The sequence below is a fragment of the Carcharodon carcharias genome, chromosome 2 (genome assembly GCF_017639515.1).
Source record: "Carcharodon carcharias isolate sCarCar2 chromosome 2, sCarCar2.pri, whole genome shotgun sequence".
Lineage (NCBI taxonomy): Eukaryota > Metazoa > Chordata > Chondrichthyes > Lamniformes > Lamnidae > Carcharodon > Carcharodon carcharias.
Genome location: NC_054468.1, coordinates 143,636,910 through 143,662,770, shown reverse-complemented (window position 1 = coordinate 143,662,770; position 25,861 = coordinate 143,636,910). Strand labels below are relative to the sequence as shown.

Here is a 25,861-nt window from a genome sequence, read left to right as displayed (position 1 = left end):
TCTTAGTGCATTGATTCACTGGTGTAAAGAGTGGTTTTGTAGGTCAGAGACGTGGGCATGGGACCAGCCATGAGTGGTTAAAACCTTCCTCTGTGGTGGCTGAAATTAATTTATGGCCTCTCAGCTTCGCTCCTTGTGTATGCAAATCCAAAAAACAGAACTGCCCAAAGTTCAGCAAAAATTAGGAAATGACAAAGAAGAAATTATCACAAAAAGTGAACCAATTAGGTTTTTATGACAACCCAGTAGTTCCATGGTCATCATCACTTTTATACTAGTTTTTAAAATCCAGATTTATTTATTAATTGAATGTAAATTCCTACCTGCTATGATGGGATATGAAGTTATAACTCCAGGATCATTAGTCTAGGCCTATATAAATTATATAGGTTCTATATAAATTTAGCTTTGCCTGCCTGCTTTTTTCTGTTCCTCTAGAATTAAACCCTAGTACTTTGTTTAGCTAAACTAATTTTAGCTAAAAGATTTTTCATTATCTTGAAACAATGTTGTGTTATTTTTGCTGATATTCTTGAATCCTGCAAATGTTGGCCAAGATCTTCCACCTTGGGATTGTTGGAGACTGGATGTACAACCCAAGATGCGCATTGGAATCACGCAGAAGTCCCAATGTGCTGACCTCCATGGGAATTGCCCAGGCAGTTCCCGTCCTCCCCGAGGCTCTCCACGAATGTCTCTGACTCTGAGTTACAGTTGGAGACTTGGGACAGTTCAGTGGGACTTAAATGAATAGTTGGCCTGGAAATCCTAGTCTAACTCCTGGGTTACTACAGAACTGACCCCCCCAGTCACTCACACTGACCCCTGGCCCCCTGACTGGTCCCCGACCCTGTGACTAACCCCAACCCGACCACCCTTCCCCACACACTAACCCTCGGCCGTCTGACTAGCCCCAAACCTGACCAGGCTTCCCCCCCCGCCCCCAACACAGATATCCATTTATCCATCCACCTGCCATTCTAAACACTGACTTGCCTAGCCATTAATTCATTCATTCATCCACTCACACATTCGCTAACATTCATACTGGACCCTTAACGTTACCATACAGCAGATTGTGCCGTAAAAAGGGGGTGTGTCCTATTTTTCCCCGACTCTATGGTGCTGCAATGCATTTCTGGAGAAGCTGGGCTTGGAAGACCCAACAAGAAATGCAGAGCAGCGTCGGGGTGTGGAAACGTTCAAGCAGAGTTGTAGTCTGAAGCTGATTGCCACCCCACGGAAGATCCAGGCAAATGATTTTTAAAACCACTGAGGATGAAATGTTAATCTGTCAGCTGTTTGTTGTAAAATTGTGAATGTGTCATTTAAGACCTTGTTATATAAAGCAAACAGAGAAAGTCTCTGTTTTGGGAGACTGGTCTGGAAACATTACTGGTTATCCAGTTGTTGGGGTTGCTTCACAGTTATCATACAACATAATTGCTCTACGTTAGCCAGCAATGTTCACTGCTGGTAGTTTTGGCTTTGGCTTATTATAAAACAATGGGAGACATGTGTAATGGACAGCATCTCCAATGTTGGCCATTTTAAACTCTCAAACTCTCACCCAAATTCAATATTACCACCCCTCCCCAGTTGTCTTTAAAACCTTTAAAAGAAATATAAAATATTGTCAATGGGAATCAGGCGGAAAACTCTTCACTGGTTGGAGTCATACCTAGCACAAAGGAAGGTTGTGGTTGCTGGAGGTAGGTCATCTCAGCTCCAGGACATCACTGCAGGTGTTCTTCAGGGTAGTGTCATTGGCCCAACCATCTTCAGCTGCTTTATTAATTATCTTCCTTCCATCATAAGGTCAGAAGTGGGGATGTTCGCTGATGATTGCCCAATGTTCAGCACCATTCGTGACTCCTCCAGATACTGAAGCAGTCCATGTTCAAATGCAGCATGACCTAGACAATATCCAGGCTTGGGCTCACAAGTGGCAAGTAACATTCGTGCCACGCAAGTGCCAGGCAATGACCATCTCCAACAAGAGAGAATCTAACCATCATCCCTTGACGTTCAATGGCATTACTATCAACATACTGGGGGTTACCTTTGACCAGAAACTGAACTGGACCATAGCCATATAAATACTGTAGCTACAAGAGCAGGTCAGAGGCTAGGAATCCTGTGATGAGTAACTCACCTCCTGACTCCCCAAAGCCTGTCCATCATCTACAAAGTACAAGTCACGAGTGTAATGGAATACTCCCCACTTTCCTGGATAAGTGCAGCTCCTACAACACTCAAGAAGCTTGACACAATTCAGAACAAAGCAGCCTGCTTGATTGGCACCACATCCACAAACATTCACTCCCTCCACTACCGATGCACAGTACCAGCAGTGTGTACCAAGATGCACTGCAGGAATTCATAAGTCTCCTTAGACAGCCCCTCCAAACCCAAGACCACCACCATCTAGAAGGACAAGGGCAGCAGATACATGGGAACACCACGATCTGGAATTTCCTCTCCAAGTCACTCACAATCCTGACTTGGAAATATATTGCCATTCCTTCATTGTCGCTGGGTCAAAATCCTGGAAATCCCTTTCTAACTGCCCTATGGGTATATCTACACCACATGGATTGCAGCATTTCAAGAAGCCAGCTCACCACCCCTGCCTCAAGGGCAACTAGGAATGGGCAATAAATGCTGGCCCAGCCAGCGAATCCCACATCCTGTGGTGTTTTCCATCTCCACTTCTGTTATTTCTAAGTGCATGATTAAGTTATCATTTAGTTTGGTCAAATTGCAAGTTCTCAAGAGTGAACACCAGGGTATCTTTTCCACTAGGTTCCAACATGTTTAGACATAACTCTACTTTCCACTATTTTGACAGATGAGCTACCGCTTAGGAGACAGATTATATTAAAAATAAAAGTTTATAGTTTAAATAATTAGATGACTCTGTATATTAGCTTAATTGGTGAGGGCATTCGTTTTGCTTTGTTTAATCTGAGATTCCTGCTTGGGCTTATTTGAATCTCTAAATTTCATTGTTACAACATTGGTGGCAATGCCTTCAATTGCCCAGACGCTGAACTCTGGAATTCTATCCCTAACGGTCTTCACTTCGCTCTCCTCCTTTAAGATATTCCTTACAACCTCTCCTTAAACCATGCTTTTGGTTCACCTACTGTAGTATCTCCTCATGTGCCTCTGTGTCAAATTATTTGATATTGCTTCTGTGAAGTGCCTTGGGACATTTTACTATGTTAAAGGCACTATCTAAATGCCATTCATTTTTTTTATTGAAATAGTGGAAGTCAATGTATTATGGATAGCTTTAATTGAGTAATACCTCCTGCATATATTACCCCATCCTTTATTCATCTCCACTCCAGGAGTGGAATACAGAATTTAGGTTGATGTTTGCAATGTCAGGGGGTGGGTGGGTGGGGGGGGGGGGGTGCTGCATTGTCAGAGGTGCTGTGTTGCAGATTAGTTGTTAAACCCAAATCCTGTCCCCATGTTTAGGTGGCAGTAATGGACCCCACATTCTATATAAAGAAGACTTGTGGAATTCTCTTAGACTCCTGGCCAACAGTTATCTCTGAAATGCTGAAGTGCTTAGCTGATCATGTGTTTTTTATTCATTCATGCAATGTGGGTATTGCTGATGAGACCAGCATTTATTGACCATCCCTAATTGCCCTCAAGAAGGCCACGTTCTCAATGGTAGACAGCAATGCAACCATTCCTCTGTTACCATGCAAACCTCGGTGTTGGGCTCCTTCACACTATCCAGGTTACCTACCATTGCTATTAGGAATGAGGCAAATGACTCATCAGATTGCACAAATTGGCTACCACGTTTGCTACTTTCCAACAGTGACGGGACTTAAAATGTCTAATTGGCTTTGAGGTGTTTTGTGACTTTCCAAGGTCATGAAAGTTGCAATATAAATATAAGTCTTCCTTTCTTCCTCCTCAAATCAGACCACATGCCATACCACCCAATGTGTGAAAGCACTAAAATTTGGATTTGCAGGCAACTCAGGGGGGGACATCATGTGAACCTGCCCTGTACTAGCTAACCCACTCATCAACCATTACAACTGTCTACCCTTTCTAAGCAGTGCTCAAAGACTCACCCTGTGCTTTATCTTCAACATCAATGTCAATATCTCCCTCATGTGCATATTTGTGCTATTATTTGCCCAGGAATTTCATGCTTCTAAATTGTGTATTCTGATGGTTCTGTTACCAGCCTACTAATAACAATATAAAATTAATGGGGTAGGTTTTAAACTTGCTGGCTGGGTATAGTGTTGATATTGCAGCCCATTTCTGTGAACTTTTAAACAGGGAGTTGGCAAGTTTTAAGCCCACCCCAGCATTTCTCCAATCTATTAAAATGAAGCAAAATACAGCCCCTTGTCAGTTTTTAAAGAGCACCATTTAAAACACATCTTCATGAGAAGTTTTATTGCTATCATCATTTGACCTGTGAGTTAAAATAACTGCTGCCTACCTTAAAAGTTAAAAGCACAGACACTTTTAATTCAGTGTCAAGGAGTTCTGTTTGATTCAGCATTGAAAGGGTTACCATTGCTTTTGAGGCAATAGCATTAACAAATACTTGACCAGAATAGCAGAGTGTATAGATCTTTAAAGGTTTTGTCTTTCTTTGAAAGCAGGATGTGGTTAGAATGTTATACACCTGTCTTCCAGTTCTTGCAGAACATGGGTTGTTAACCAAACCAACATAGGTTGCAATGCACTTCAGAACAGCACTCTTGCAATTTGATCAACAGTTAGCAAGAGAGCTCAGGGGCATCAGTTGGAATTCATTTCATTAACTGCAGATCTCTTTAATAGCATTTAATTATCATCTGTACAGGAAGTTTTCCTTATGCCTGAATTGTTTCATGGTACAAAATATAGCATGGGAACAGAATATGATGTATGCAGGACATGTGGGCACATGACTAAATTCAGAAAGAGAATGGCCCAATGGATCCAGAGTTCAGGGAGGATTATCTCCAAAGTGGACTTCCGCTCCAGATCATTGGTTGATCCCCTACTTTAGGGAACATTAAGTTCCTTCCTACTATCTCCCCATTGGAAAAAATCAAATTGACCAGGAAAAATCAAGTTGACCAGAATTACTCCCACTCTGCTGATGTTACTTCACCAAATGTATAACTAAAATCTGGTCCAGAATTTTCTAGATCAGGGCACCTTGCGATGTGTTTCATTGACTTTTCACTGCATCTTATAGCTTCTAATTATTTGTCCCATAACAATGCTGGAAATACAAGCTGATAGCTGCATGTCAAGAGTAAGGAGCATCTGGGATCTTAGTAAATGGCAAGTCTAAAAGTGTATCCCCTTAACCAACAAGATTTAAGGATTGAGAAAGAAACAGAGAGGAGGAGGGTGAGTTAAATTCCAATCATTACAGAAATAAATAAAAAGGGAGAAAGACTGGATTAAAAGAGATGGGAAAAAAAGAGACAAAAGGAAAATAAGAAAGAAAAATGGAACTTTAAATATTGCAAAGATCTCTAACAAGTTACAAAGTGTAGAAATGAGTGAATGGTTTATATTATTCCCTCTATGGATCAGTGAGGTTGACTGACATTGCATTAGTAATAATCACGTTGTTAAAAATGTACTTAAGTTGTTGTTCCAGTCCTAACTTTCTTTGGAAAGTTTAATGGAAAATTAAAATGCAAATCCAGCAAGTTCTTAATAATAATGGTGAAGCTAAAGCTGAGATGCCATTTTTGCAAAGCAAATGGCAGAGCAGCATAAATCAACAAGCAAGTTCTGGAGATTTGCATGATGTATTTTTTAATTCCTTAAATGTACTGCCTAATTTTTGCATAAATAATGGAGTGGTTCATTAACACAGTTTCATTCCTGCAAGATCTGGCATGTTGTTTACACACATTCCAGTGAAGTCATAGAGCAGCTCTGAGGAGTTTGCCAGCATTGTCAAATATCCTGTAAACCTCAATCTCACCCTTCACAGATGTCACTGCAGTCCCTTTTTGAAGGTGAATTTGACCTTGAAACTGGGAGTTTGTCCTAAAGGTCCCCTATTTAGTGGGAAAATTAAGTTTTTTATAATCACTAATTTTGCTTGAGACTTGTCAGTGTTGTTCATGTGTCCGCTTGTCCTATGCTTAACTTCCAAGATAAATAAATTTGTTAACACCCAAGTAGGGAGATGTAACTCAAGTTAATAGCATTGAGTTCTCACTGTCATACTTTGGGCATAATTTTCCAAGCTAATTTTTTTTATTTTAATCAGACATGAAGCAGACTGAAATAAAGGACTGAATGCATTTCCATTTAAATTTTAAGTTGTCTGTGATGAGTAACCTGACCATAGTTTGGGTGTGTTTGGAGGTTATACCGTGAAAAGAATCATCAACATCTGTGACTGAGTCTTTACCATTTTCTGAATTTTGAAAATTGACGCTGGCCAGAGGTCATGTCTACAAGATGTCACCTATAGGCCTATATCAGACAGCAATCTTTAAAACGAATGAAATAATTGTTTCCAATAGTGAACTTCAGATTGAGTGAGATATTGACGCATCCATATGCACAGGCAAAAATCATACTTCCTTTGTTTTGGTTACTGTTTTATCTAACAATCTAGATAATCATTCATATAATACATACCACTGAGCTTTCCAAATGATTACTGCCTGCCTGCATGTATAGCAGGAAGAACCAAACCCAAATGGTGCCTGCATTTCGCTCTTGAATTCCTTGTACAACACCAAGAATAGGAATGAATGGGGTAGATGTTTCACAGTCTGGCAGCAGTTATATTAAGTAACATTTTGAATGGGAATGTGGGATTTTGTGTAGCACCTCCTGCTCTCAGTCGCTGCGCAAAACCTTGTGAAGCCTTAGATGTGTTTCCACTTCTTATTCTGATAATTAATATCCTTGGCTTATCAACATTCACATTATTCCATGTGAAATCCACCTTTTCCTTCAGTTTGTCAGTTTTACTGCCGGAAGTCTGGAAAGTGTCATCTTATTTCTGATAATATTGTTTTCACACTTTTAAGGTGGGCCAATAGCCTTAAATGCATGCTATATTCAAAACTTGTAATCCAATTGAAAAGTGGACAATTTCTGACCATTCAGCTGAATATAGAAAGATCTCAATTCACGACCAGGGCAAAATGCCTTTTGGGTCTGGACCTCAATGTTGGGGTTAACTCCAAGTCCTGACCCGTACTGTGAAAGGGATGGTCACCTGACATGGATTTTGTTTTGATTGGCTAATTCATGTCCAGAGAGTGAGCTTGTCATCCAATTGTGCATGATGGATGGGCCCTCCAGCATGGAAGGAGCTGCTGTCTGTTGTTGCAGGTAAGGGAGAGGGAGGGCACCTCCATTTTGAGACATTCACTCAGCAACTTTAAAAAATTTGAAATAAAAAAATGTCCATAGCTGCCAGACCACCATTGAGGAGGGGGAGCTACAGGTTGGGGGATGCCTCAGTCTTCTTGGAGTACTGCCCTCCCTATTCTTTCTAAAAAAAATATTTTATGGAATGTGGGCGTTGCTAGCTAGGCCAGCATTTCTTGCCCATCTGCCACTGGGAAGCTGCCTCGAGGCCGCTGCTGTACTGTTGACTCCAGATTGATCTGATCATTGGCATTAATTGACTTAATTAGTGTAAGTAGGGGGTGTAGTCTTGGGGGGTGGGGGGTAGTCTGGGATTCAGAGGGGTTCAAGGGAGGTGGGGGAGCATGGGGGTCTGTACTATAGTTACCCAAGAGTTAGAAGTGGTTTTAATTCTTCTAATCTTTCCTGGGTAACTATACTGGTAAGAGTTTGAACCATCTGAGATCTCCTATTTAAATCAGAATATCAGATGGTTCGCAGTGCAGTGTAATTGCCCATCAGAAGTGTGAACTTCCTAGTCAATTCCTGTGTAGTTCTTGGGTGGAGACCTCCAGGGGGGGATCTCACAGTGCATTTGCAGGGGTATCTCTGGGGCTCCACCTTCCAGAGATCAGAAATTATGGGTCTGTGTTCACCCACCTCCATTCCTGCACCCATATTAGGGCAAAAGTCCTGCCCCAGATCTCTGTTCAAACCTGTTGAGATGGTCCTGGGGAGGATTGAGGCTACTCAGATCCCTGCCTTAATTGACATGCTTTTGGTCCATGACACTTGGGTTTTGGAACTCTTGAGGGTCCGGCCAAAGGCACCTCCACCTGCACCTGTGCAGGGGCAGATTGGGGCATTGAGAGGAGACAGCAGGTGAGGAGTGGGAGCATTTTGGTTGGCCTCCCATTTTCATGTCCACTTTCACTATCATCCATATCCCGGGCTAGTGCCATATCTCTCCTACTATGCCTTAGCCGACCAAATTGGTGAAGATCAGTGACACAGTTATAATGCCACAGATCAGTTAACCATCTTCCAGTTTAAGGCAGTAGACTTCTCCTGCACGATGTGGACACAGCCTGCGTAGACTCATTTGAGAGTCATACTTGAAGTTCCATGAAGGTGGACTGTCTCTCCTTGACAGATATACATAAAGTACCCTATGTCATCAATCCACTAGCGATCAAGTTGTACTCCTCCATCCTATTGTGGAAAATGCCTACGGAATGACTTGTCAGTACCTAGCAAAGTTGCTAAGGCACCTTCAGCATGTTTCTTATCAAGAATAGTCCCCAGAATTCAGCATCCGTCTCCTGCTGAGTAGAGCTTGGAGAAGATTGCACACTCATTATGGGCTCTCCACGGCTGTCCCTTTCATGAGTGACTGCTCATGCTTGCTTGTGAGATGTGACTCACCATATGAAAACGGAACAAACTCTTTAACTGAACCCACTGAAATGTGAGTATTTGCATTGGTGCATAGCTGTACATCCTGTGATGGTGCAGTCTCAGAAAGAACAATGTCTTCTGAGGAATCATCCTCATGAATGCTTTAAGATATTTGGTGTATGTGTGAAGATCTTTTAAACCAAAAGAAAGGGAATTGATTTAGTCACATTCTTGACAACTGTCATACTCAATCTTTTCATAATTCAGTCATTGATATGAAGTTAGTATCTGTGGCCTGAATTTTCGTAAAGACGTTTTCCTAGAGTCTAGATCGGGGATGGAACCTGGCCTCATGCAGGGGGTAGCTTGTTAACCTAATTTATGAAAATGAGTGGAAGCTCAGATTTGGAAGTCTTGCTCTTGAAAAAGACACTACAATGTTTGCAGGGGGTGGGAGGGTTGGTGTTGGGGGATGGGGGAGATTCTGAAGCACATCCATGGCTCACATAGGTAGCTGTTAAAGTGCAGTTGCCTCAGGCTGATCTGATTTTCACTAGTAGAATGTCCAAAACATGACTTATGCACTTTAGACATCATAGGAGAAGGTCTATAGCTGCCAGAGTTCTTTGGAGAGGTAAGGTCCCCTTTTGAATATGGTCCTGGGATACCTTTGAGGGAGGTCAGGTAACCTTTGAGAGAGGTAAGGTGCTCTTTGCGAGAGGTAAAGCGCCTTTAGTATGGTTAAAATTAGACATGGATGTGCATAAAAAGTGCCAAAACTCATTGGAACTATCAAGAGAGCTGTCAGAAGGAGCAATCAAGGAAACAGTCAAAGCTCCTTCCCTTTAAATATTTGAAAAACTATCTGCATTTTTAAAAAAAACAGTGCTTGCTATTTCACTCCATCTGTTGACATAAGCCTGAGGGTTCCAAGTGCTAACAAACTCTTGGAAGTGGGCCTATAAATTTCAAAACTTCCAGTGAAGCATTATTACATCTAGGTCCTGCCCTTGCTCTATATTCACCGTTCATCCTGAATACTTCTAATTTACATTAGTGGACTGTCCCTTTAAATACAGCTGAGATCCTGTCACGTAGCCTGCATGTCAGACCAGTTAATATCTTTTGATAGTATTGGTAAAGGAGAACTTCTTGCTTTTCTTCAATTAAAAGTGCTACAAAATCTTATATATTCGCCCAAACAGCAGACGCAGCCTCAGTTTAATGCCTTATCTGCAAGTGGTACTTTTGACAATGTTGCATTCCTTCAAGGGATAAGTTAGCTCAACTGGCTAGAGTGTGGTGCTTAATAATGCCAATGGTGTGGGTTCAATCTCCATACTGGCTGAGGTATTTGTTTGGCGCCTGCCTCTTTGCCTTGCCCCATTGTGATATCATGACATAGAGATGTCTAAAGAGCCGTGATTAGCAACCCTTGGACAACGAGGAAGCTAGATGAAGAGAGACGGAGCAACGGCCTAGATATTCTAATCAAGTCCATGCGTGGCTAGACCATTTAAAACTCGCCTGTGCTACTCAAAGCTAGCCTTCACCTATTGAAGGGGAGGTGTATTTTGGCTGCAGCAGATACTTGCACTGGTCAGGAAATGACTCCAATCTGGGAAACATAGGAGAAAATAAGTTCCACTGCTTTTGGACGCTGCACTGGAGAGCCTGGTTGAGGAGATGAAAAGGGGAGAGATGCCTTGCATCTCCAAACACATATAGAAAGTAGTGGGAGCAGATATACGTGGAGATCATTAACAGGAGTCAAGTCCTGTGGACCTGGATGCAGTGACACAAGAACTTCAATGGCCACTTTGCCATTACCAGCTTTGTTCTGTGAGCAGCAGAGGAAGGGTCACAATTTGTGACATTGAGTTCTCCTCAGTTTCCTAGCCTTCACTATTATATTTACATAAATATACATAATTGGAGCATAAAATGGTAGATTTAGAGAAAGCTATGATAGTTATATTTTTAGAATGGCATTTTACTTGCTCTAGGCATGAGAAATCATTGGCTATCCTAAGGAGATATCTCTTCAACTTCCTCAGTCAATAAGCATTCACTAGGTTGGCTGCTGTTTCTTCTAACCAAATCTTCTGAACAAACTGTACAATGAGGGAAATTGAGGAACAGAGAAACTTCACCTGATTAATGGTCAACAGACAATTAAAAGTTACTACCTTGTTCCTTGGAATTCTAAGAAAAATTCCAGTCATGGAAAGAAGAAACTTGCATTTCTATGGTACCTTTTCATGGCATTCCAAAATGTTTTACAGACAATTAAGTATCTTTTAAAGTATAGTCACTGTCATAATGTAAGGGAACATTTTTATGCACAGCAAGTTCCAACAAACAGCAATGAGATAATGACCAGATAAGCTGTTTTAGCGATGTTGTCTGAGGATAAATATTGACCAGGATTGATCAAGACAAACTCTCTTGCTCCTCTTCAAATAATGTCATAGGATATTTTATATCCATTTGAAATGGTGGACACAGCCTCAGTTTAATGTCTCCTCAGAAAGACAGCGCCTCTAACAGTGCAATGCACCCTCAGTACTGCCTTGAAGTGTCAGCCAACTCAAGTCTCTGGACCTTTGACCCACGGACAGTACAACCGAACCAAGGTTGATGCTTGAGTAGCCAAGAGGTGAAAATGACTCGTGTTGACTAACAGGTTGATTAAATTCAATTTGTATAGATGAACTCTGCTGAGGACAATACTTAATGCTAAATTCAGTTAAAAATAAATGACGACCTCACAAAATACATGTTTTGGTTATGGCTGATGACAAGATCTAAATTACAGTTTTATATATTTATCTGCAAAATCATATAGTGCTATTAGTTGAAAAAATGTCATGCAATTCATGTTTATTAATTCATAATTACTATGAATATTATTAATATATAATTATAATTAATATGGGTATGATTTATTTAAAAAATTAAACTTTGTGCCAGTTCTTGTTGCCATTTAGCATTTTGATGCTAAGTTTTTAAACACAGAAGGCATAATATAGACAATAGAATTAGAGACCAGGCTTCCTATATTCATATCAGTTTACTAGATCACATATTACTTTATGATTTAAATTCAATGTTATACTTTGAAATTACAGGTTGACACACTGGAATAATTGCATCTTGCTGATATAACACAACATTGTATTGGAGAAAAACAGACATAATTTTATTCAATACAACAGGTAAGAACTACATTCATGACAAATAAATAACATGAATTTACACGGTACCTTTCTTGACCCCAAGATGACTCTAAGTGCTTCAAAGGTGTGGGATTGGAGGTAGGATTTTGATTTTGATTGGAAATTGGTTGGGAGGTTGGAGACGAGAGTATCGGGATGAAAAGCATTTAATCCTATTGGCAGGTGATGACAAGCATATGCTTCCCAGGAGTCTGTTCAATATTTATTAATGACTTGGATAAAGGAATTGAGAGTTATATATCTGTTTGTTGATGACTCTAAATTAGGAGCAGTGGTAAGTAGTACATATAGGGTCAGGAAGTTGTAAAGGAGCAAAAGCAAATTACTTGGGTGACAAAATTATTTAAAGTGAAGTTTAATGGAGACAAGTGAGAAGTTAACCACTTCAGACGCACAAATTATGGCCGGAATTTTTCAGCCCCTCATGCCAGTGGGATCTTTCAGTCTCCCCGGTGTGAATGGAGATTTCAGTGGCTTTCTGGCCCCATCATGGGGGAACCCGTAAAATTCCAGCCTATAAACCAGAGTATTTTTTTTCTGCTGAGAAACTAGGAGTGGAGAATTTTGAGTTCAAGTACATAAATCATTTGAATTTAGTAGACAGGTACAAAAAGCAATCAAAAAGGCAAACAAAATGGATGCAAATTATCTTTTAGTTGCATAGAGTTGCATACTCCTATGTGGAGTATTGCTTTCAATTCCAGGCACTGAACCTCAGGAAGGATATAAACAAAATACTGTGGATGCTGGAAATCTAGAACAAAAAAAGCGTCAACTTGCAGACACTTCCTCCTACCTCCCCCTGCACCATGACCCCACCACTGAACATCAAGCTATTGTTTCCAGGACTGTCGCTGACTTCATCTGCTCTGGAGATCTTCCCTCCACAGCTTCCAATCTCATAGTCTCCCAACCTCCGACGGCCCACTTCTACCTCCTACCCAAAATCCACGAACAGGACTGTCCCAGCAGACCGACCGTGTCAGCCTGTTACTGACCCATGGAACTCATTTCTTGCTATCTTGACTCCATTCTCTCTCGCCTTATGCAGTCTGTTCCCACCTACATCTGTGATTCCTCTCACACCTCATAGCATATCAACAAGTTACCCAATCGCCTCCTCTTCACCATGGACGTCCAATCCGTCTACACCTCCATCCCCCACCGGGATGGTCTGAGGGCTCTCCGCTTCCTCAAACAGAGGCCTGAACAATCCCCATCCACCACTACTCTCCTCCGTCTGGCTGAACTTGTTCTCTCACTGAACAATTTCTCCTTAAACTCCTCTCACTTCCTCCAAATAAAAGGTGTGGCTATGGGTACCTGCATGGGCTCCAGTTATGCCTGTCTCTTTATGGGGTGTGTGAAACATTCCTTGTTCCAGTCCTACTCGGGCCCCCTCCCACAACTCTTTCTTCGGTACATCGATGATTACTTCGGTGCTGCTTCGTGCTCTTGTCTGGATCTGGAAAAATTTATTAATTTTGCTTCCAATTTCCACCCCTCCATCATTTTCACGTGGTCCACCATTGACACTTCCCTTTCCTTCCTTGACCTCTCAGTCTCAATTTCTGGTGATAGACTGTCCACCAATATTCATTACAAGCCTACCGACTCCCACAACTACCTTAACTACAGCTCCTCACACCCCGCTTCCTATAAGGGCTCCATCCCATTCTCTTAGTTCCTTCGCCTCCATCGCAGCTGTTCTGATGATGCCACTTTCAAAAACTGTTCCTCTGACATGTCTTCCTTCTTCCTTTTATTTTATAATTAATTTATTTTGGAGAGGAAGCCATAATCAGAAGATCAGGAAGGTAGGGACCTGTTAGAACAGGAGCTACATCCAATAATTCCAACTGTGGTGAAGTAACTTTTCACTGAATTCTATAAGCGCAAGATTATTTTACACAAGGAGAGAGAACGAGGGAGGTGTGTCTGTAACAGAACTAAAGCAACAGCCGCTCCAGGTTGGTACAGCAAGGGACAACGCCATAGGAAGGGGTGAATAAAGTCTGCTTGAGTTCAGTTACTTTGCCATGTGTTGCCTTACATTCACTGTTAAGTTGGCCAACATCAAATCCTTGGCTGACGTCTAAAGCAAGAGAGCGCAGGTTCCGGAGTACAGACAGCATCCTGGAGAGGCGCAGTGATGTCATGCGGCATCCTGTCAGGTTCCTTAACCGAGGTTTTCCACCCATGGTCGTTGACAGAGCCCTCAACCGTGTCCGGCCCATCTCCCGCGCATCCGCCCTCACACCTTCCTCTCCCTCCCAGAACCATGATAGGGGCCCCCTTGTCCTCACTTATCACCCCACCAGCCTCCGCATTCAAAGGATCATCCTCCGCCATTTCCGCCAACTCCAGCATGATGCCACCACCAAACACATCTTCCCTTCACCCCCCCGGTGGCATTTCGCAGGGATCGTTCCCTCTGGGACACCCTGGTCCACTCCTCCATCACCCCCTACAACTCAACCCCCTCCCACAGCACCTTCCCATGCAACCGCAGAAAGTGCACACCTGCCCCCTTACTTCCCCTCTCCTCACCATCCAAGGGCCCAAACATTCCTTTCAAGTGAAGCAGCATTTCACTTGCACATCCCTCAATTTATTCTACTGCATTCGCTGCTCCCAATGCGGTTTCTTCTACATTGGAGAGACCAAACGCAGACTGGGTGACCGCTTTGCAGAATACCTTTGGTCTGTCCGTAAGCATGACCCAGACCTCCCTGTTGCTTGCCATTTCAACACTCCACCCTGCTCTCATGCCCACATGTCTGTCCTTGGCTTGCTGCTATGTTCCAGTGAAGCTCATTGCAAACTGGAGGAACAGCACCTCATCTTCCGACTAGGCACTTTACAGCCTTCCGGACTGAATATTGAGTTCAACAACTTTAGATGATGAACTCTCTCTTCCATCCTCACCCCCTTTCCGATCCCCCTTTTTCCAATAATTTATATATATTTTTCCTTTCCTACCTATTTCCATTATTTTTAAATGTATTTGCATCCATTGTTTTATTTCTACCTTTCAGCCTATTTCAATCCCCCCCCCACCCCACCCCCACTAGGGCTATCTGTCCCTTGCTCCTCCTGCTTTCTACCCTTAATGTCCCCATTAGCACAGATCTTAACTAATATCACCACCGTCAACAACTCTTTGTCCTTTTGTCTATGACATCTTTTGGCAATCTCCACCTATCACTGGTCCTCTATCCAGCTCTACCTGACCTCCCCTTAAACCAGCTTATATTTCACCTCTTTTCTATTTTTGCTTAGTTTTGATGAAGAGTCATTCGGACTTGAAACGTTAACTGTATCCCTCTCCACAGATGCTGTCAGACCTGCTGAGTTTTTCTCAGGAAGGATATACTGGCCTTGGAGGAGGTGCAGTGCAGATCCACCGCACGAGGCCCATGATAGGTGAAACTCATGTGATATGGTGGGATCTATAATGCTGCTTCAAGCAGTGTTATACAGACATCAATACCCTGGGGTTAAGAAGTGTTTTAGGATGTTATCTGTGTGGGTTTCTTTGTTGATATCAAAAAGGAGATGGTGGCGTAATGATATTGTAACAGGACTAATAATCTGGTGGTATGAGTTCAAATCCCAACATGGCCACTGATGGAATTTAAATTCAATTAATGAAAACCTGCAATTGAAAGATCGCCTTAAGAATGGTAAACTTGAAACTATCATTGATTGTTAACTGTGTTCCTCTCCGCAGATGCCAGACCTGCTGAGTTTTTCCAGGTATTTTTATTTTTATTGATTGTTTTAATATTGTTCCCTAATTTCTTAATGTCATCCTTACCTGGCCTAGCCTACATATGATTCCAGATCCACAGCAATGTGGTGAGCGCTTAACAACCCTCTGAAATGGCCTAGTAAGCCACTCAGTTCAAGAGCAATTAGGGTTGAGAAACAAATGCTGGCCTCGCCAGCTACATCCACATCCCATGAAATAATTAAAAACAGATTTTGATCTAACAGTGCTCAATCTGTTGTTGGGCTTGTTACATATTGGGTAAGAAAGGAGTCCTGAACGTACTATTAATGACATGTTAATAATGAAAAGTTAAAATTTTTATTTTATTTTTAATTGTTGTTGGAAACCTCATCCTCCCTGTGGATGAGGTTTCCTAAAAAATCCAAAGGCTGCTTGGCCTTTTCACCTGCCCAACTGTAAGGTTGGATGGGCAGCGATAAATTACATTTAGTTGGTATTTTAGTGGCCTTAATAGGCTTATTAATTGTCAGCGGGCACACTGCCGACACCTGCACGCGCCCGCCGAGCACTCACCCGACGTCATCGCGCGCCATTTTACTCTCGTTCATGTCGGGCGCATGCCTGCCCGACAAGGTAAAAATTCTGGCCTTAGTTCCTAGCTTCTGATGTCCCCTTATATAACCCTATATTGAATAAACGTGGAGCAGAAGGGTCATGGGTATATTTGTCTTTAAAAAGTTGGTGTAATTTCGCCAATGGAACACAAGAAGTTATCCCTGCAATTGTGCTAATGTACATGCCATCATTCAATGCTATTGTTTATGTACTTCTAATCAGTGGTCCAGAAGTGACTGCATTGTTAGTACCTTTTTGTTGTTTTTATTTTCCAATTGCTATTTTGTTTGTGAAGCATTGGCCCAGATTTTACGGTCAGCAGCAAAGTAACGGTGCTCACCATTCACTATGCCTACAGCTGCCTCCTGTCATTGGACATCTGATCCAGTGCAGTGCCCTCTACAGGGAATCTGTGGCATGTGTGAGCGGGATGAGCAATGGTGTGGCTCTTCAGCCATTCAATTGAAGAATCTTCACTGAGCCATGCCATCTGGGACGTACGAATTAGATTTAATTCATTGTAAACTCATGAACAAAATGTGAAGAGAAGGAAAGGAAGATGGGATTGAGCGAGATAGATAAGAGAGACCAAAAGGAAAAGAAAAAATTGTTTAATCCCAAGTAACTCAGTGGGGCACCAGGGCTTGAACATAAAAATAATAGGCAGCATTCCAGTACAATAATGAGGGATTACTGCACTGTCAGAGGTGCCGTATTTTGGTTGAGACGCTAAACCAAGACCCCATCTATCTGGTCGGGTGGATGCAAAAGATCCCATGGTATTATTTTGAAGAAGAGCAGGAGAGTATCCCCTTCTTTCCTGGCTGATATTTATTCCTCAGTCCATCATAATAACAAATTATCTGGCCATTATTACATTGTCATTAGTCAGAGCTTCCTGTGTGCAATGTGGCTACTGCCTCTGCTACATTACAACAGTGACTATATTTCAAAGGTTTTTCATTAGCTGTAAAACATTTTGAGATGACTGGTGATTGTGAAAATTGCTATATTAATGCAAGTCTATTTAAATATTGTAGTTTGTGGAAAGCAGGGTAACCCGGACAGCAACATTCAGATTTATATATTTAATTGTGCATGTCTGTACTCCAGAAGCTGCTATCCAGTTCACTACATAATAACAGTGAATGCAGTTAGCCTCACCACTATTCCAAGTGTAAAATCTGAGCCAATATATTTTGTTGCCTGTGCCCCATGTACATTAAAAATAATTTTCTTAAAAGTAATACAGTTCTCAAGATGCTGGTGCCTCTGCATACTCACTAGAACGTGAGCCAGGACTTTTCTCTCACTGGACGGACTTGGTGGGGGCAGGCGGGAGTGGCTGGGAAGCTGACCGCCACCCGCGATCGGGGCCAGACCGCAATTTCACACTGGCTCAGTGCTGCCTGTTTGTGGGGGGGAGGAGGGCAAGCGCTCAACTTTGTACATGCGCGCGGGTATGCGCTGGAAAAGTTCCTTGAAGCACAGAGCTGCCTCAGGGAGATGAAGAATTAAAAATAACCAACTTTAAATTATTTTTTAAAAAAGTGTCCCATGAGCAGGGACATGTTCTTATTGAAATGTTAAAATTTATATTTAATTTTATATATTTTTTTTAATTGCTGTTGGAAACCTCATCTTGCCCGTGGATGAGGTTTCCTAAAAAGTGCAAAGGCTGCTTGGCCTTTTTGCCTGCCAACCATAAGGTTTGATGGGCAGCGAAAAATAACATTATATTGCGATTTTAATTGCGTTAATGGGCCTTTTCATTGTCGAGGGACACGCTGCCGACTCTGCATGCGCCCGCTGACCGAAACATCATGCGTCGTTTTACGCTTGAGCAGCTTGGGTACATGCTCACCTGCTCAGAGAAAAATCTTGCCCTAGGATTCAGGACAGTAGAAATGGCAAAACATGAACAAGAGCTCATTGAACACTAACAATCATGAACAATAACATGCCTTAATTTCTGACTCTTTGCCAATCTTCATCCTGTTAGGATGGATGCTTGCTTGCTTGTAATTTTCTGATTCTATGATGATGTCTGAACTCTTGTGTATAAAACTGTTGAAAGCAACAGGTATTTTAGAGACTATGGATGGCCCGCCTGCATCATGTGGAAAAACTAGGCCTGATGGAATATGTAGGCTCTTGTTAAGAGAGAAAAGACAGCTCACCTTGTGGAAGGTGTGCTGTGCAACGAAAAATGCGGCAAGAAATATCAAACAAGATCTGACGTGGCTACTGAAAGTCTGCATCTCAAGGCGAAGCACAACATTGCCCTAAGGAATGAAGCTATGGAACTATCTCCACTTGCACCCAGCCTGGCAACAATTCCATAGAATCTTCCTGTTGCTGCAACCACAAAGGAGAAGTACATAACTGATTTCTTAGGCACTGCGCAAATTGACACTAAAATTAATCTTGGCCAGCAGCAAAAAATGGCCAATAGTGATTAAAGACGGGCTTTGAAGTGACACTACATGAGTGAATTTTCTCCAATCCCCACAATGTATCTGAAGATAAATATCTATGAAATGGGCACAAAGTTATAGGATCTTGAGTGTATGCTGCTATACCAGCCAAAAAGATGTATCCAGCTTCCAGGGTGAAGCTCAAATAATATGAGCGTAAATCTACAAATACACTCTCCCAGTGGAAAATTGTGTTAAATCGAGTGCAGGTCAGAATTTGAGCTGCAACATTGTGATGGCTCTCTGCTGGGATTGGGATTTAGCCTATGATGGCCAGCCCATAATAGGCTGGATTTTACCAGCCCTCAAAGGATGGGCTAGTAGGTGGGATGGGAAGTTGGGGGGGGGGGTGTGGCGGTATAAAATTATTAGGAAATGTGAGAGAGGAGTGTCCATCCCCTTCCTGCCACCACGGTATTTAACCAGTGGAGGACTGCCCTGCTGCCCAGGGGCCAATTGAGCCACTTAAATGGTTCTTTGTGCTATTGCTGGAATCTTACCAGCAGTGTCTGGGCCTTGCGCTATGTGGAGAGGCTACCTACGAATTCAGATACTCTACAGCAACAACTCCCACCACCTAGCTGCTCTCACCAATCTCCTGCAACCTTTGCCAGGGCCTGCCTGACTGGCTGCGGCAATCCCAGACCCCACCTTCTTTGCTCCGAGAGCAGCCTTCTCCCATGGCTTCATCTCAATTGGGCGCAGTCCCACCCCCAGTGGTGCCATTGAGACTGTTGAGTTGTTAGCCTTCTAATTGACTGGCAGCTCCTGGAGGCAGTGAAGTAGTGGTATTGTCACTGGACTAGTAATCCAGAGACTCAGGATAATGCTCTGGTCCCCTGGGTTTGAATCCCACCATGGCAGATGGTGAAATTTGAATTCAATAAAAAAAAAAATCTGTATTTAAAAAAAGTCTAATGATGACCATGAAACTATTCTTGCTTGTCGTAAAAACCCATCTGGTTCACAGATGTCCTTTAGGGAAGGAAATCTGCCATTCTTACCTGGTCTGGCCTACATGTGACTCCAGACCCACAGCAATGTGGTTGACTCTTAAACGCCCCTTGAAATGGCCTAGCAAGCCACTCAATCAAGGGCAATTAGGGATGGGCAATAAATGCTGGCCTATCCAGTGACGCCCCCATCCCATGAACGAGTAGGAAAAAAGGGACTGCAGCTGTGATGACAACTAATTAGTTGCAGGATGACTGGATCTGTTCTCGTCCAGGAAAGTGGAGAGTATTGCATCATACTCCTGTAGACGTTGTACAGGTTTTAGGGAACCCATAAGTGAGTTACTTGCTGCAGAATTTCCAGCCTTTGACTTGACCTTGTAGCCATGGTATTAATGGCTGGTCCAGTTAACTTTCTGAGCAGTGGATGCTCAGGATATTGACAGCCAGGGATTCATCAGTGGTAAAGCTGCAGAATGTCAAGGGGAGATGTTAGATTCTCTTTTGTAGGTGATGGCAATTTCCTGTCACTTCTGTGATGGGGATATTTCTCATCGCTCTTCAGCCTATGTCAGAATGTCGTCCAGGTCTTGCTGCAGTCAGGCACAGTCTACTTTAGTATCTGGGGAATTGCAAATAGTACTGAACACTGTACAATCAGTAGTGAATGTTCCCACTTCTTATGTTAGAGAGAAGGTCAGTGATGAAGCAGCTGAAGATTTTTGGGCCTAGGACACTAACCTGAGGAACTCCTGTAGTGATGTTGTCGGACTGAGATGATTGGCCTCCAACAACCACAACTAGCTTCCTTTGTGCGAGGTATGACACGAACCAGTGGAGAGTTTTCCTCCTGATTCTCATTGACTTTAATTTTGCAAGGGGCTCCTTGATGCCGCACTCAGTCAAGGGCTGCATTAATGTCACCTCACCTCTGGGCCAGAATTTTTAGCTCAGCAGGTGGGTGTCCGCCTGACCTGACTAAACATGAAATGACACGTGCTGTGGCATGATAGTTCAGTCGGCAGACTCGCGCTGGAGCCGGCAGCATGCCTGCAGACGTTTTAAAGGCCTATAAAGGCCATTAAGTTATCAATTGACTTTAATTTTTCACTACCCGTTCAACCTAACGGTTGGTGGGCGGGCAAAAAGGCCAAGCGGCCTTTGCATTTTTTTGGAAACTTCATCCACGGGCGGGACGAAGTTTCCAAAAGCAAATACAAATAAAATAAAAACTTTATTTTTTAATTAAAAACATGTCCCTGTTCATGTGACAGAGTGTGGGGTGGTGGGGTTGGGGGGGGTGGAGAGTGGTGACACTTGTACCCTGATGGGTTATCAATGCCACTCCTCATATTTCCCTATGACTCTTCAGAATAGGTGATATTGGTTCATTATCCAGTTACTCCACAGTAGCATTCTTCAGAGTATAAGCAGGCACTGCAACACTCATATAAACAAGCTAACAGTCACATCACACATCACATACCGAAGTGCAATCTGAAATATAGAAATCTCAGCGTAATCTGTTCATATTCATTTCAAGCTCTTCACCATTTCCACTCCACTTTCGTTGAGCAGCTGCTACTGGTCGCTGGCAGGAATCAAGTGACCAGAAACAATCCGCAGACATAATAAATGAGATTTGTAACAACAATTGAAAAAAGACAACATTGGCGTTTGTGTTTTTCCAGCAGTTATTTGTTTACAGGGTGTTTTTTTATCGACTGAAATTAAAACTGGGACATCTTGTTGAATTCCGAATACATTACAATAGGTCCAAAGGTGCATATGGTGCATAAAACTGAAGAGCAAGTTAGAAAATTAATTATACAAATACCCTAGGATATCAAGTGATTTGAGCTTATTGTGTTGGTCATAATTAAGAAAACAATATCATTGCAACAGCCTCCAAGACTAAAAAGAATATAGCATCTTTTGTGACCTCGGGATGTCCTAAAATGCTTTACAGCCAATGAAGTATCAGTTGAAATGTAGTCAGTGTTGTAAAGTAGCAAATGTAGCAGCAGTGAACAGGTATTCTGCCTTAGTGATGTTGATTAAAAAATAAATAATGGCCAGGATGTTTGAATTAACTACCCTATTTTTCTTTGAAATTGTGTCATGGGATCTTTTACATCACCTTAGAAATCACACCAGGCCTTGGTTTAAAGTCTTATCCAAAAGACAGTGCAGTTCTCCCTCAGTTCTGCACTGGACTTTCAGCCTAAATTTTGTGCTCAAGTTGCTGAAGTAGTATTTGAATACACAACCTTGTGACTTAGAGGGGAGTGTTACTAACTGAGCCATAACTGACAAATAGCACCAGATTAGGACATGGGCATGTAATTAAACTTAACAAAGACATAATTAGGTCAGAAAAGTTGAGTATATACCTGTTATTTTAACTCCTTCCTACATGTTAGGAATGAGTGTCTCCACAAGGCGGGCCAGTTAACTAGATGACGAGCATGTGGTTCAGAATAATGCTAATAGCACAACTTTAATTCCCATTCTAGTTGAGGTAGACTGCGGACCTGCATCCTCACCCTGCCTGAGAGTGAAAGGCAATGGCAAACCACCACAGACAAAAACTGCCAAGAAAACAGCTCAGGATGAAGCATCAGCAGACAATGATCCAAGAGCACCCCACCCACCCCCCATACCATACCTCCATGATCTGTTGGCATTGGGTTTAAATTAAACTATCACAAGCTGCAGGGAATGATGAGAGTCTAGGCTGAATGTTTCCTTGCTCCAGATTCAGAGGCTTGCTTCTTTATGGTATGTTGAAAATAGATATTAGGACAGTTATAAAGGAATTATTTTATACAATTGTTATAAAGTTGGAAAAGACTGGGGTGGAGTCAGCTGGGCCATTGATGACTCCAGATGTTCTCATGACGTCTAACAGTAACAAATGAACAGCCTTATTGCCTTTACTGATCATTAATTATGTTTATCTGTTTTTCAGACTTTACTGACCAAAAATTATGGAATTTTATGACTATATTTATGACTATGAAAACAGTACTTTCGACTATTCCGACATGGAATTCTTGTGTACGATGAATGATACCAGGAAATTTACATGGGTATTTATTCCAGTTTTTTATTCAATCATCACTGTGACAGGCATTATTGGCAATGGTTTGGTTGTGTTAACCTATTCCTTTTACAAGAAGGTGAAGTCTATGACTGACATGTACCTCATGAATTTGGCTATAGCTGATATACTGTTTGTAGTTATCCTACCATTCTGGGCTGCAGTCGAATCAAAAGGGTGGGTCTTTGGGAATATTGGATGTAAGGTTCTCGATGGGGTGTACAGGATCAACTTCTACAGTGGAATGTTGTTGCTGGCTGTTATTAGTATTGATCGATATATTGCTATTGTTCATGCAACTAAGTCCTTCAACAACAGGGGAAAGGCATTGGTTTACAGTAAAATTATTTGTATAGCTATCTGGGTAGCTGGAATTGTTGCATCCCTGCCAACATTCATTTTTGGTCAAATGTACAAATTCAACACAACTGGAGAAATGGTGTGTGATATTAGGTATCCTAAAAACTATTCAAGCATAGGTAAAATGGTTGCTCCGACAGTACAACTAACACTGGGTTTTTTTGTGCCCCTATTAATCATGATTTTCTGTTACTCTTTGATAATTAACACACTTCTCCAAGCTAGAAACTTCCAGAGGCATAAGGCATTTCGAGTTGTAATGGCAGTAGTAGTAGCGTTTGTCATTTGTCAAGTGCCATACAATGTCATTGAACTTCATGTGACTTTATTTAAAACAACTGACTGTGAACTTCACAAACCCATGACCATTGTGCGTACAGTGACACGATCCTTGGCCTTTTTTCATTGTTGCCTGAATCCCATTCTCTATGCATTTATTGGCGTTAAATTCAGGTTTTATTTTACAAAAATTATTCAAGATATCTGGTGTTTAAGCAAAAAGTACATTACATTTCGCCACAGCCCGTCAAGACGTACCAGTGAAACATTTGTGTCAAGACGGACTTCTGACTTTGATATTGACAACCCATCGTCTTTTACCATGTGATCATTAGCTTTTTACATAAACTGTCTTGGTGTGAAATTTGAATTAAAAAGCTTATGTGCTGTTCTGTTCTATTTCATCTGTTCTCCTATCTATTGCTACACACAATGTGGATGAGGAATATTAGAATAGACCTTGAGGCCTAGTGTGCCCTTCCTCTCCATAGACCATTTCTATTTTCCCCATCTGTCACTTTGCTGAATCTTATGATAGGGATAACCAATGTTAGAATTCCCAATGAAATAAAGCTCTATGGAATTTCTGTCCTTGACACAAAGAAGTCCAGGATATCATTTCTAACTTACCATGTAGACAATTCAATTCTGACCACCTGTATTCCCAGGCAAGTGAAAAGTATTCCATCACTCTCCTGACTTGTGCCTTGTAGATGACGGAAAGGCTTTTGAGAATCAGGAGATGAGTTATTCAGCACTGAATATCCAGCCTCTGACCTCCTTTATAGCCACTGTACTTTTGTGGGTGGTCCAGTTACGTTTGTTGTCATTGGCATCACCCAGGATGCTCTTGGTGGGGGAGTCAATGATGGTAAATGTCATTGAATGTCAAGGGGAGGCGGTTAGGCTGATTATTGCCTGGCGCTTGTGTAGCAGGTATGTAACTTGTCGCGTTTCAGCACAAACTTGAATTTTGTCTAGGTCTTGCTGCACATAACATAGGCTATACATATGCACAACATATATCTGAACTTCTTTGTAAAATTGCAGTGCTTGGACATGACTTAGTGTTCAAATTTCTGGGGTTCTTTGTGAGCTATTATTTTGTACCAATCCACATGTTTTATGACTTAGAAATAGAAATTATGTATTTCAAAGATAAGCTGAATAGCACAAGAGCAATTTTTCAATGGTGCCGTGCTTGTTATTTTAAATGCATTTTATGTTTGCCTTTTTTAAATAAAAATTGTAGCTTGCATTTATTTTATATTTTGTCACAGTTGTTAGATCTGAAAATGCAGGTTAATTTTGTAAATGGAATTCTGATGTAGTGTTTAAAATTGCCATTGTCATCGAAAGGATTTTTTTAGGACAATGCTCTGTTTTAATGTTGATAATTAAAAGAACTGTCACCTTGTATACAGAATTTGCATACTGTTATGCCCCAGGTTTGTCGCCTCTAGTCAAGTTTATTGTATTCAAATCAATCAATCAGTTAAATAATAAATAAAAGCTGTGAATAAATGTGTCATTGCTATTGTGATGAGCTTATGATAAGATTTAACATTTGCAATTTTGTTTTACCATGATATCTAATGAATAAAGTTATTTTATGTACTGTTGTTAGAAATAAATGAATGAAAGTATTATTTATCATCTATAATTTATTGCTCTCTGTCATTTGAAATTTTCAAACCTGATTTTAGTAATATTATGATCTGGCTGGAGGTCTGCAAGGACCCAGGCCTGCTGCATTCAGGTACCCAAGTCTTTTTGCAGCTTAACAAGCAGCCCCTAAGGCAATGATGAAAGCCATCACCGAAAAAGTGAGTTCTATATAAAAAAAAAAATACTTAGCTAAGTGCAAAACCAGAAGGAGCAGGAGTGTTCAGCAGATGTCTCCAGCATGCTGGTTTTATTTAAAGGAAGCTCAGGGCCCAATATCAGGTTGACCTCTGGCTTACCCATTCCATCATAGGAATTGCTCCCTGTGCCCAGTTCATAGACATCCAGGCTGATGCTATCCAATTTTACACCCTGTAAGTTCATGACTCTGGTACCATGCTCTAAATATGTGCAATTTTTAAATCAATAAATTGCTGATATTCCATTTAAGATTTAAGTATGTACAGACCACTTGGTAATATGCTGCAGAATCACTATTCCCTTGCTGGAAAATTTGGTGTTTGTCAAGGAAATTGCCCTTGAGGTTTCACAGAATTCTAGGGCCCTTAAATATAAGGTGAAGTGGAATCTAAATAATTATAATTAATTTTGTTGCTGCCTGGCTTATAGAACATCAGCCATGTTGTAATACTGCATTAACA

The 25,861-nt window shown here is 41.6% G+C and overlaps 1 protein-coding gene across 8 annotated transcripts in view; it reads left to right on the top strand.

The window, feature by feature from the left end:
* ccr6a (chemokine (C-C motif) receptor 6a) overlaps nt 1-25,180 on the top strand; it is a 39,301-nt gene extending 14,121 nt beyond the window's left edge. For 5 of the 8 annotated variants that reach the window (XM_041205109.1, XM_041205125.1, XM_041205117.1 and 2 more), the window contains 2 exons: nt 11,904-11,990; nt 22,764-25,180. In XM_041205109.1, coding sequence (XP_041061043.1) covers nt 22,783-23,862 — 1,080 coding nt within the window. In that variant the 5' untranslated portion in view covers nt 11,904-11,990; nt 22,764-22,782 and the 3' untranslated portion in view covers nt 23,863-25,180. Of the gene's footprint in view, nt 1-11,356; nt 11,432-11,903; nt 11,991-15,744; nt 15,771-22,763 lie in introns of those variants that run through there. The other 3 variants (XM_041205138.1, XM_041205163.1, XM_041205154.1) reach the window with 2 other exon arrangements.
* The last annotated feature ends 681 nt before the right edge of the window (nt 25,181-25,861 follow it).